Raw genomic sequence first — 12,703 nt, forward strand, 5'->3', positions numbered from 1 at the left:
AGGGTCATGACCGTAAGTCCCGGTCTTTCAACTCCCGGCAGCAGAGGCGCCGACATGAAGAAACCATTGGGGGCTGAAAGTTGCTGGTCGTCCCGTATATACGAGAATCGAACGCATACGCAGAAGAGGGAAGATGCATTGCATATGTTTTTTTCAGAAATTACTGGGAGGCTCAGCCCCCCTCACAAAATTTATTGTGTTGGGGGGCTCATATGGCCTCAGTCCCTAGGTTCCGGGGTCTATACCCGGCTGTAAAAGAAGACGAGGTGTGTTTACAGTGGTCATAGAGGTTACAAGTTGAAAGAAGAGGCCGAAATACTACAGTGCCAGCTGATACAAAGGTAAAATAATAGTTGCAAACATTTTTTAATCTCAAAATAAAACATGGATCAGGAGGAATACGAAAGGAACAAAGTGAGATTTTCCAAATCTTTCTAATTTTTTTTTGTATAGCAGTAAACCCTTGATTTGGACTGATAGGACGAAGCAATGTCTAACACCGGAGTGCATTAAATCGCGAATAATTTTAGAACATTACACTTAAGGCCGCAACTATGGCCCACCACTTCGTTCAGCAGGGCCCTAAGGCTGGGATCTTTGGAAGTCCAGATTTTTCACGGGCCCCTATGTAGTAAATTTATTATGTGAAAAAATAGAAGAATATCCAAGAATTGCCCGGAGCCCCCAGGCTAGAGCACCATCAGCCCCATCCTTGTGGGGAGAGGCATGGCGAAATGGGCGCGAAGTTTACTATTCGTTTGTTCAAAATTACAAAAGGGGAGAGCTTAAGCGAAGGTGCAACCTGGAATGCAGGTTTAAGGGGCACAGCTTGGGCTTTCATTGGGCACCAAATATTAAAAAAAATTGCCAATAGTAAAAATTCACAGACATCACGCTTTTGAGCCATTTACCTTGATGATGAAAATATCGAGAAAACTTGAGAGAACAGACGTCCTTTGTCTGCAATAGCCTATCAGAGACAAGAATATAGCCTACTCTGTTCAACTTCGAGGCACAAATGCGAGCAGATCTCCCCATTAAAAAAGTCTCGCCACAGAGAGCAACAGTCCTACAAACAATACAAATATTCAGTCACTACACATCACCCACTTCACTTCCGAGATATAGATGGCAGCACTGAAAAATCATACACAACACTAGATACGCACTCCAACTGTTAGGTACACACACTTACACTTCCGGCACAACTCACTAGGTAGTAAATTGCCTATGGCGGTAGACCTGAGTTGTGCTCGGTTTGAAAAAAAAAAAAAGCCTACTCTGTTACAAGGGGCAAGTGTGCATTTTGGTGCCCTCAAATAGTAATTTTTTCGGAATGGTCAAATAAAAGTAAAAGAATTCAACTTCTCACTTGCCTGGTCCCTGGAGTACCAGAAACGCCTTTGAAATAATTTTTTAAATAAAAATTGCCTTGTTATATATCATCTGTGTAGTGTATAAGTGTAAGTAAAATGATGGTTCATCAATAAGTTATGTTTTTTGATTGAATTATATGGCGTAGTCAAGAATAGTAAAATAGTTCTAGACAGAAAAGCGAGAGAAAACTGTTTTGAAAACAAGACGGTTTCTTCAGACGAGCGGCTCAGGTTTTCTGAACATTGTTCAGCGGTGGTCAAAAAAGCGAATAGAATGCTTGATCTCATTTTCAAAAAGGTCTCTTCGCGTTCTCCTAAAGCCATTCTTCAGCTTTTTCAAGTCTTAGTTCGTCCTGGGCTGGAATATGCTGTAAGGTTTTGGAGACCATACCTACAGAGGGACATAGACTTGGTTGAAGGGGTGCAGAGAAGAGCTACGTGTGTCCTATTGGCACATGGGGATTGAGTTATGAAGAGAGACTTTATTTTTTAAATATGTTTACATTAGATGAGCACAGGTGTCGGGAAGATATGATTGAAGTGTTTAAAATTTTGGATAGGATGGACCATGAACTTTTAGTACACCACCAATCGACTGCTTTTACAAGAGGACACCAGTATCGATTGATAAGGGACAATGCGAGGTTATGGTGTTGCAGGGAATTTTTCTCTAATAGGGTTGTTAATAAATGGAATAGCTTACCCCCGGAGGTAGTAAATTGTAACACAATTGGCACGTTTAAAAAGAAATATGATAAACATGTTGGGGTAAATCGAGAAGCTATCCATACTTAGAATAAGGCAACCATAATATTCTTTATGGGCATTGTATCATGTGTATATATTGTTTATAATTTTTGTGATTGTGTTTTTAATTGGGTTGCTGTATTTTTGAAATATATGACATCCATATTTGTTATGGGCATCATTTTCTCAGCCACCTTGTTGGGCATTTTGCCTGTTGTGGCATTGTATTTGTATTCAAAACGTATAGAAGCTTTTTCTTGAATATATGGTCATGTTAAGTTTTTTTGGTATACATGGCTTGCGGCTTTTTTCTAAAAAAATAAGCTTAGATTTGTCCCAGGATCTCTACTACGTTAAAGCTTTGTCAGCCTTCTGCCAAGGTCGTCTATAGAGGTGGCACATAAATCTTTGCACGTAGATGGCGGGTAAGCTTAAACCACTCTTTGAGGGGGCACCGAAATGTTCACTTACCATAGGCGATGGAGCTAATTTCTGTTTATATTTGTGGCCCGGATTGCATTTTACCGTCACCAATATTAACAATAATAACAAATATAAAGTTATAAACCATTTTTAAAAGTATAGATCCATGTTCTCAGTTTAATTTGTTTAGGCTGTGGCAAGAACAAATTTTGAAAACACATGTTTTTGAAGTAATATTTTGGTGAAAGAGAAGCCACAGAAAGGTCCTTTCAATTTAAGAAGCTTGGGAGAGGCGCATACAGAGTTTAGAAGCAACATCAAGCAGATGTGGAAGTCCAAAAAAGCCGCTACAGTGGAAAGTTTGAAAATATCTGATTTTTTTTATTTTTTATTATTATTTGTTGAGACCAGTTAAATTAAAACTAAGCTTGTAAGCCACAAATGTTTGTTCATTAAATCTGAATCAATAGAATGAAGGTTTGTTGAATTAAGGGTTTACCTTTACTGTACTGATATAAAATTGTTGCATCATGTTTGAAAATATGTTAACTATATTCTTGTATTTTCAGATAAAAGATTTCCTGTACATTTATAATAAAATAACTTCAAACTGTTTCTCCCATTGCATAAACAACATGAATTACAGAAATTTGACGGATGAAGAAGTAAGATATACATCATTGTCTTGTACAATGATTTTATTGTAATTTTTACAGGGCTTGACAAATCCAGGCACCAGTGTCCATGGCATATAAAAAATCTGCATTGGCACCTGGTGTGATAACTAAATTGGAGTCTAGAGATGGTGCAAAGTTTTCAGAATTCAATATTTTTGCATTCCCACCAACATGGGAAAAGGCCTAGAAAAGCATGAAGAAAATTATTTAGGCCATTTTTACAGAAAAGTATTTTTAGCTTGTGGGAAATTAGGCTGGTGAATAACTTTCTTTTTGATTTGTAGACCCTGTTTTATACATGCTTGTTAATCTTTTAAAGTAAGTGTTTTGTAAACACTAAGGTGACAAAGTATGAGACTGCCGGCGATTTTACTTTGAAAAAATTAGAGTGCTCAGGGCAGGTGAAGAATTGCCCAGATAATGGTGCATGGAATAATGGAACAGGACCTCGGTTCTATTCTGTTGGTCTCTGGAACTGACGGTAATGATTAAGAGGGACGGACGGGGGCATTCGTTTCGTGGCACTAGAGGTGAAATTCTTGGACCGCCGTGAGACGAACTACTGCGAAAGCATTTGCCAAGAATGTTTTCATTAATCAAGAACGAAAGTCAGAGGTTCGAAGGCAATCAGATACTGCCCTAGTTCTGACCATAAACGATGCCGACCGGCAATTCGCCCGAGTTACTCAAATGACTCGGTGGGCAGCTTCCGGGAAACCAGAGTTTTTTTGTTTCGAGGAAGTATGGTTGCAAAGCTGATACTTAAAGGAATTGACGGAAGGGCATCACCAGGAGTAGAGCCTGCGGCTTAATTTGACTCAACACGGGAAAACTCACCCGGCCCAGACACCGGAAGGTGACAAAGTATCTAGTTTCAGTTCTGGTTGGGACTATTTATTATATATAAATCAAGAGACTATAGCGTTAGAATTGGAAAATAAAAGTCACTAGTCCCACTGACCAGTGAATATGAGAACCTACTGGTCCACAGACATCATGAGTGGTCTGCTAAATGAAATCTGTTCTGAATAATAATTCATTTTCTCCTAAATATATTTAGAAGAGTGATAGGGCATTCACCACCAATGAGTACAAAAAGCCATAAAAAGCAATTAGAACTGCAGTCAAACTTTATAAAACCTACCACTGTTGATTCTGTGGCTTCATCCATAAAAAAGTATAGAGGTTTAAAGATACATTCATGTTTAAGTTAAATTTTCAGGAAACATTCTGCAATAGATATTTGCATCTAAGAAAATACATACTGAATGGTTTGCTAAGATTCAAAGAACAAGATTAATTTAGAGATAACTAAAAAAAAATATTTTCATAAATGCATATCTTTACTTTTAATTTACTCATCTGACTCCATGGATTGTCACTACTCCAGATCTTGATAAATCAAACAATTTATTTATTTAAAACATAACTTACAAAACTGGTTAACATGTTAAAAGATTGTATAACTTAAAACAGATAATGGGGATACATAATGTAAAAAGGGGCGAAGAGTGAGTCGTCAACCGCATTTTATGGAATACTAGCGTTAAAGTCACATCGACATAATATAAGGTGCAATTACGTTACAGCAATATAAAATATTCACAGCGACACCTACAAATCTGACCACAACGTTTGAATTGAACAGATGTACTTTTTCTGCTGAGCAACTGAGCGTTAAGATTTGATTTTCAATTCAAGGGCAAAACTCGTTCAGCGTGTGATTAGTGGTTAAATATTTTTCCTCTGATGATGACACCCATTGGTGTCGAAATGCATTAGAATTTTTGTGTTTTTCGTGATTTACCTTATTCGTTGGTGTCTTCTTAATACTCTTCCATATCAAAATCAAGTTTTGCTCATAAATTTTTTACTTTCGGCAGAGACGTTGCTTTCTATATATTTTTCATACTAATAACCATTTACTATTCAACATTTGAATGGCTGCAACGATATTAAATGGATTGGTGATTCTCTCATAGGAGGTTCTTCTGTGATCAATGTATCACTGGAGGGGAGAGGGGACGTTTTTCACTACTGGTCTGATGCACCACCATAATTTTTTTTTCGGTGGTCCAATTCTTTAATCAAGGATTTCGGACCAGCGGACCACCAATGATTTTGAACGCTGGATTATAAATATCAAATTGCACTTGTTTCATGTTCATGCTGTCATGTCTTCCATTTTCTGAAGTAAAGAAGGAATTTTTATCACAGAACATTTCCAGTCAGCCGAGGGCTCATTACAAAACATTCTACTTCGGGGCCTGTACCCTTTGATAAGTGATAAAAAAATTCACTGGAAATGGAAAAACTGTTATATATGAGAATTCATAATATCTGAGTAGGGCCGCAACTAAGGGAAGGCAGGGGAGCCGTGTACCCTGGGTGCTGCATCAAAAAGGGTGCTGAGATTACTGTTTTCCCCTTTGAAAATTACAGGAAAACGAGGGTGCCAAAATTCTCTCTTTTGCTACGGTTTCATAGGTGATAAAAATATATATATATAGTATGATGTATATAGGGAAAAGAATGGAAAACCTGTTCTACATTTATCTTCCCCTCTTTTCCCTATTTCTCTTGAATGTTAACAATACCTCTTTAAGATAACATTTTCTTAGATTTATTGTTGGTACTTAAACTATATATTGAACAAATTTGTTGCCAAAAGCCTGTACCTGAAGGGAATAAAGTGTGTATCATTAAGAGTCAGGACTCACTTTAAATTGCTGTAGGGAGTGCATATATAATGGTGTCACTATCCCGGATGCAACTACGATCCAAATCACTGATTTGGGAATTCTCATCGACGAGCAGCTTAGGTTTTCTGAACATTGTTCAGCGGTGGTCAAAAAAGCGAATCGAATGCTTGGTCTCATTTTCAAAAAGGTCTCTTCGCGTTCTCCTAAAGCCATTTTTCCGCTTTTTCAAGGCTTAGTTCGTCCTGGGCTGGAGTATGCTGTAAGGTTTTGGAGACCATACCTACAGAGGGACATAGACTTGGCTGAAGGGGTGCAGAGAAGAGCTACGTGTGTCCTATTGGCACATGGGGATTGAGTTATGAAGAGAGACTTTATTTTTTAAATATGTTTACATTGGATGAACGCAGGTGTCGAGGAGATATGATCAAAGTGTTCAAAATTTTTAATGGGATGGATAAGATGGACCATGAACTTTTAGTACACCGCCAATCGACTGCTTTTACAAGGGGACAATGCAAGGCTATGGTGTCGCAGGGAATTTTTCTCTAATAGGGTTGTTAATAAATGGAATAGCTTACCCCCGGAGGTAGTAAATTGTAACACAATTGACACGTTTAAAAAGAAATACAATAAACATGTTGGGGTAAATCGAGAAGCTATCCATACTTAGAATAAGACAACCATAAGTATTCTTTATGGGCATTGTATAATATTTTATCATGTGTATATATTGTTTATAATTTTTGTCGATTGCATTTTTAATAGGGTTGCTATATTTTTGAAATATATGACATCCATATTTTTATTGGCATCTTTTTTCTCAGCCACCTCGTTGGGCATTTTGCCTATTGTGGCGTTGTATTTGTATAAGAAGAGTTTGGAGTTGGAGTGTCAGAATATTTAGAGGCTTTTTCAACCATTCACAATACAATTTTTTGAGTTGTTGCCGTCTTGAATCAGCCTCTCTATGTATCAGTAGAAATCTTCAAAAAGTTTGAATACCTGGTCTGACTCTGGGTTGTGTACTTCAACACATTAAAATTTTCCTTTGTAAATGCTGTATTAAAAAACAGCAATAAAAAGAAGCCTTGAAGTATGATCTATAGAAACCGAATAAAAAATTTCTTATTTTTTAGTTGTAGTATCATGGCATAATAACTAAAAATTATGGTAGTTAATGATGGATTTTTTAATTTTTACCAGTCTTTTGAAAGGTGATTGCCCCCTTCGGATCCACCTATACTCTCACAAGGGTGTCTGACAAAGATTCTGTTCCCAAGGAATCTATTATACATAAATTGTAATTTTTACACCATAAATTTAATTTAAAATTAACTCACTCAAAAATAGAAACAGACCTGAAAAAAATTTTGTATCTGGTAACTTAACCTTGCTGAAATCCTGGCCTAAAATTCTCACTTCAGGATGCTGTCGCCCTGGATTTGACATTTTACCTCTTTCATTTCTCTACCTCACTCTATGAAATGTACTTCGGCTTTATCCTTCAAGAAAGTCGCCATAGATGAAATCTTTAAAACAACAAAAAAATCTCATCAAGTATTATACCTGATCCATACTAGACAGTATAATATGCTTTGCAAATACTATCGCTATCTACACGTTACATCAAAAAAAGAGAAAAAAAAGACAAAAAAAGAAAGTGAATGAAATGGTGAATTATGATAAATGAGCAGTTGTGTGACTCATCAAAAAATTCTGTGGGGGGGGGGGTTGCATTTTATTATAAAAAGAGCAGAGCTTGACTTTTGCATGGCCAAGAGTGGCATTTGCCAAAGGCGTCATGATTTTGGGGCCAAAAAATTCTAATAATATATATAGGTTTATTCACTGATTATCCAAGCATTAATTCATTTGAGATGACACAAGTGACCAGATCTTTATAAAGCCAAGTCGTGTGTACTCCATCATGGCAATGCACTAGCTCACAGGTTTTTCCTCATGTCAGATTGCCTGTCGAAACATCGCATTCCAATATTTCTACAACCAGTTCATTCCCCTGCTCTTGTTCCATGTGACTTTCCCTTTTCCTTGGAAAAAGAATTTACTTAAGGGGCAACGATTCTCAGATTCCGAAGAAGTGCTGTGAACAGTGCTGAAAGCACTGGAGGATGTCACAAAAGAAGGGTTACAGTCTGCATTTACATCTTTCTGTGAACAATGACAAAAATGCATAATTGCAAAGGGTAGTTACTTCGAAGGAAACATCAAATAAACAGGTTCTATCTGTATTCATTCTTTCATAATACGTCTTGGAACTTTTTGAACGTAGTGATATAGTCATAGTTTAATATTATATTCTGATTTAAAAGATAGATGGCAAAATCAGTATCTGTGGGCAATTTGTTTTCAAGCCCGAATGGTATAACTTTTATATATAACCAACAATTCCCTTTCTCTCTTCCCTATGGATCGACCATATGATCTGCATTTTGAGACTTTTTTTTTAAAATTGGCTCTTTTGAAAATATTCCTTTTCTTCATTTTATCAAATTCATTCAAAAAAAGTAATTAAATTTCATCAAGTTGGTATCAAATTCATTTGAGAAAAATAATTAAATTGTATCAATTTTGTATCAAATCCATTTGAAGAATTAAATTAACAACTGGTAAGATTTTCGTGAGGAGCTTTGTACCTTTGTGCCCTAGGAGCTACCCCTGTAAATGAGTAGGCTAAATGAAATCAAAGATGGGGGTCGTTCGCAAAAGTGCCTGGCATTACAAAACATGTCCATCACTTTATATATATATATATATATATAAATAAATAAAGTGAAATATATAATAAATAAATAAATAAATATATATATATATATTTATTTATTTTTTATTTTTTGAAAAATTTCAGAGCGTTTTGGTAGTAATTGTAAGATTTTTATAGTTCATTTCTTTTTTGTGATACAAATACAAAGGCCACAACAGGCGAATTCCGCAACAAGTGATTTGTGATATGGTAATTTCTCAAATTGTTCCAGATGGCATCTAATACAGTCAAACATTTCTATCTCGAAACTGACAGGACCAAAAAAAAGCGTCACAATAGTTTTTTTCTCTGTGTAAGAAAATAGCAAAAATTTTAATCAAGAAAAACTACAATACTGTACTATATTTTACTACATATTAATTAAATTATTAGTTAAGTTATGCAATCAGTGTTGAATTACGCTATATGCAGATACACTAAAATATGTTCAATTTTTTTTTTCTTCAATTCAAATTTACATACCTTCTTTAAAATAATCCGTAAGCTTAGATTGATGCATATTTTTTGCTCTTTGACCCTTCACAATGTCATCTATAGGCTACTGGCTAGAGCTGTAAATGTTTTGGGCTCTATCTTTTCAGTTTGCTCCAGAAAATGATGCAGAATTTTTATACAGGATGTTCAACATGAGTCGGCCATAAATTCAGCAATATTTTTGGTATCGGATAGGGGGTGCCGCAAGTTTATATTGATCTGTTTCTACAAAATCGGAAAATTAAATTTCTAGATTCAAGTGTTTTTGGTAATGTCCCAATGTTCTAAAATTTTATTTTCAGCATTGTTCTGAGAATCATTGAAATTTGAGTGAACCACCAAATCTTATCCTTAATCACTGAGATGACTAGTTTTAAGCCCAGCTTTCTTGATGCAATTTTGAATTTTTGTTGGCTGACTTTTGCCATGCTTGATAAGTCATCCACATAGCATCAATCATAGTATCTGCCTATGATTGACAAGATCCATCAACACAATGGATTTTAATATGAAGGAATAATTCTTATCAGTTTCTTTAACTTTCATTGTTTTTTTCTTTACTATCACTGTGGCTTGGCCTTCAAAGTAGAGTTTTTTCAAAAATTACTTCGAGACAGAAGTGAAAGTGCATTGAGAGATTTAGTACAGTAAATACAGGAATTTTTTTCTTTGAAATATAGAGGTTTTTTTTTTTGAGAAAGAGGTTTAACTGTAACATAAAAAAAATAATTGTTTTAAATAAATTTTCAAAATCTTGCTGTCCCTTTCAAAATGAATAAAAGTATTTTAGATTTACACCAAGATATTGAATCATGTATTATTCAGGTACCATGGATGACTAGAACTGACAATGTAATTTTCAAAAAGAAAATTTCTTATGAAAACCATTTTTTTGTTTGTGTGTGTGTTCCGACACTTTCTCCATCTTAAAATGTCCTCTCTGTTAGTCATTTGGGAAATAAATTTTCATATCAGATCTGATAACACTTTTGAGCTCATTGGAAGCTATACTTTTAATGCTTGATCAAAACTTTTAGAGTTGACTTTTAAAAAACAAATTAATATTCATATTATGTCTTTTAGTACCAGGTTTTTCACTTTTGAATGTCCACTGTTACATCATTATCATAAATAATTGCAATATATATTTTTTCATCTATATCAATGTTAGGTGATAGTACATAAACATATAATAAAAGTTTTTATCAATGATTTGAATTTTTATATATAGTGAAAACAAAATTTAGGCTTATTTGTTCACTCTGTTACATTTTCCAAAAACACAAACAACATTTGTTGTTAACAAGTTGAAGTTTTGTGTCTTATTAAAATAGTGTTTTAGAATTCACGGAATAATTTTGTGAGAGAAGATGAAAAAAATGCAGAAAAACAGTAAGCAATGAAACTTGAGTACCATATATATTTTTAAATTTCACAGGTGGACAATACTTTGAAATCATTCCTACTGCTGCTATGGAAAATTTTATGTATACAGGGTGATTCAGAAAAACTTTAAGAGGTGATAGTACAAACCAATATAAACAATTGCCATCAAAGAATGCATGGTATAACATGAAACACAAACCCTAGTGCATTTTGAAGCGGCCGCTACGCAAACGTTAAAACCGCATTCTTGTTGAAATTTATTGGGAGAAAAAGAACACCATGCATATGCAAATGTAACCTGGGAAAGAAGAAACCGTGTACAAATCTGTGTCACAGTGAATAAAAGGCGTGGATGGCAGCCCTGTGAAGTTATTCCAGCACGCAACTCTTCTAACAGTTGTAACGCCAGTAGTGTATTTACAGGGGGGGGGGGGCTGAGTGGGCTATAGTCCAGGGCGGTAAATTCTTAGAGGCGGCGAATTTTGAAGTATGAAAAGAGGGTGGGGAGAGAGAAAAAAAAACACTTTTTAATTCGCGTTTCGTAAAGTGTCATATGCATCATTTCTATCGTAAATAATATGTAATTGTTAAAAACCATATTGTTTACTAAACCACTCTGTATATTCCAGTGATGTTAGCACATTCAAATCACACGAGTGCACAAACCCGTGGTGGGCCCTGTCTAAAATTTTTTAACGGTTAAAATTTTAGTCGGCCCACGAAACAATTTTGAAAAAGTATTTCACTATTTCAAAGTACACTTTAGGACATGCGGTTAAACATACTATGTATAGATATTATGTAATGTGCATTATTGATTTTGTTGCTAGACTATAACCAAGAATGCAGAAAGTATCTCGTCACCATTGATTGGTGCCGAGATACTTTCATATTCGAATGTATGCACCATACATTCGAATTAAATTTATCAGTGTTTTTCATAGATGTGTTAACGCCTGCGGGCCGGAGATTGAACACCTCCCCTTCCCCGTTATATGGCAATCATTATGGATCGGAATAGGATACGAATACAAGACAGAAAAGTAAAATTTCAGCGCAACTATATACAGTACCACTTTTTTGTCTTTTGTTTGTTTATGATTTATTAATAATGGCATGGGAAGGGGGGGGATGAAAAAATTTAACTGAAATGGGAGGGGACAGCAAAATTTGTATAGCCTGCAGGCAGCAAAAGCGTAAATACGGACCTGTGTAACGCACGGGATATAGGCACACTTTAGTAATACTGAAAAAGCAGACATGCATTTCATTTATAGAGCTGCAAATGGAAGTACTACAGAGGCAGCACGAATGTACACTTAGCATTTCCCATGCATCTATCTATCGATCATGCTGCCGATGCAAGCGCACAAGTGTTTTCGGTTTGGGCAACTGCTGTGGGAAAAACGCCATACATTCGTGCTGCCTCTGTGGTACTTCCATTTGCAGTTCCGCAATTGAAATGCACTTCTACTTTATTGTTAGAAAATATTAATAATTTTTTTTAAAATTATGAATATTTTTTATGGTTATTTTTTTCAATTTTTTTTCAATTTACTGTTTTTTATTTTTATTTTCCTTGAGCGATCGCAGAGTCCCTGGGGAGTGCACACAAATCCTCAAGGGCACCGGTCAAGAACTGCTGCAGTAGATTCTCGTTAATCCAGCACATAGCAGACCAGACTGGATCAGATTACTGAAATTGCTGTATTACTGGTAGTTAATTGAAAAGCCCATTTAAATAGTATGAAATTCTGCATAAACACATGCAGTGACATGTTTTCATCTCCTTTGGCTTGCAGAAAAACCACCTAAAAATACCATATCACTCAGGGCCGGAACTAGAGGGTGGAGCAACTGCCCCGGGCACGTAAGTCCATACTGTACATAGGATTTTTAACCTGGGATGTGCCTCATTGGCTAAGATGAGTATTACATCACTAAATTGTCACACCCGATCGTGACTTTGGATCTTGATGTAATGCACATGCGCAACATAGTTATTGGTGCACATTTTCCCGGCGACTGTTGGTTGGCACCAATATATTTCCTGGCAACGTTTAATGATAGATATACCTAATATTACCTATGATTGGCATGTGCCAGTCTGTGTAATGGTTAGAGCACAGGATTTGT

General features: G+C 35.7%; 1 protein-coding gene across 1 annotated transcript in view; it reads left to right on the forward strand.

Moving 5' to 3' along the window:
- Positions 1 to 285: 285 nt before the first annotated feature.
- Positions 286 to 12,703, forward strand: part of Tim9b (Translocase of inner membrane 9b) — a 28,794-nt gene continuing 16,376 nt past the window's right edge. The window contains exons 1-2 of the mRNA XM_089232696.1: positions 286 to 414; positions 3,116 to 3,211. Of these exons, the coding sequence (XP_089088822.1) occupies positions 385 to 414; positions 3,116 to 3,211 (126 nt within the window). The 5' untranslated portion in view covers positions 286 to 384. The remainder of the gene's footprint in view (positions 415 to 3,115; positions 3,212 to 12,703) is intronic.

Source organism: Pholcus phalangioides, unplaced genomic scaffold (assembly GCF_987345545.1).
Source record: "Pholcus phalangioides strain wild (caught in Gottingen) unplaced genomic scaffold, Ppha-v1.0 ptg000007l_1, whole genome shotgun sequence".
Taxonomy (NCBI): Eukaryota; Metazoa; Arthropoda; class Arachnida; order Araneae; family Pholcidae; genus Pholcus; species Pholcus phalangioides.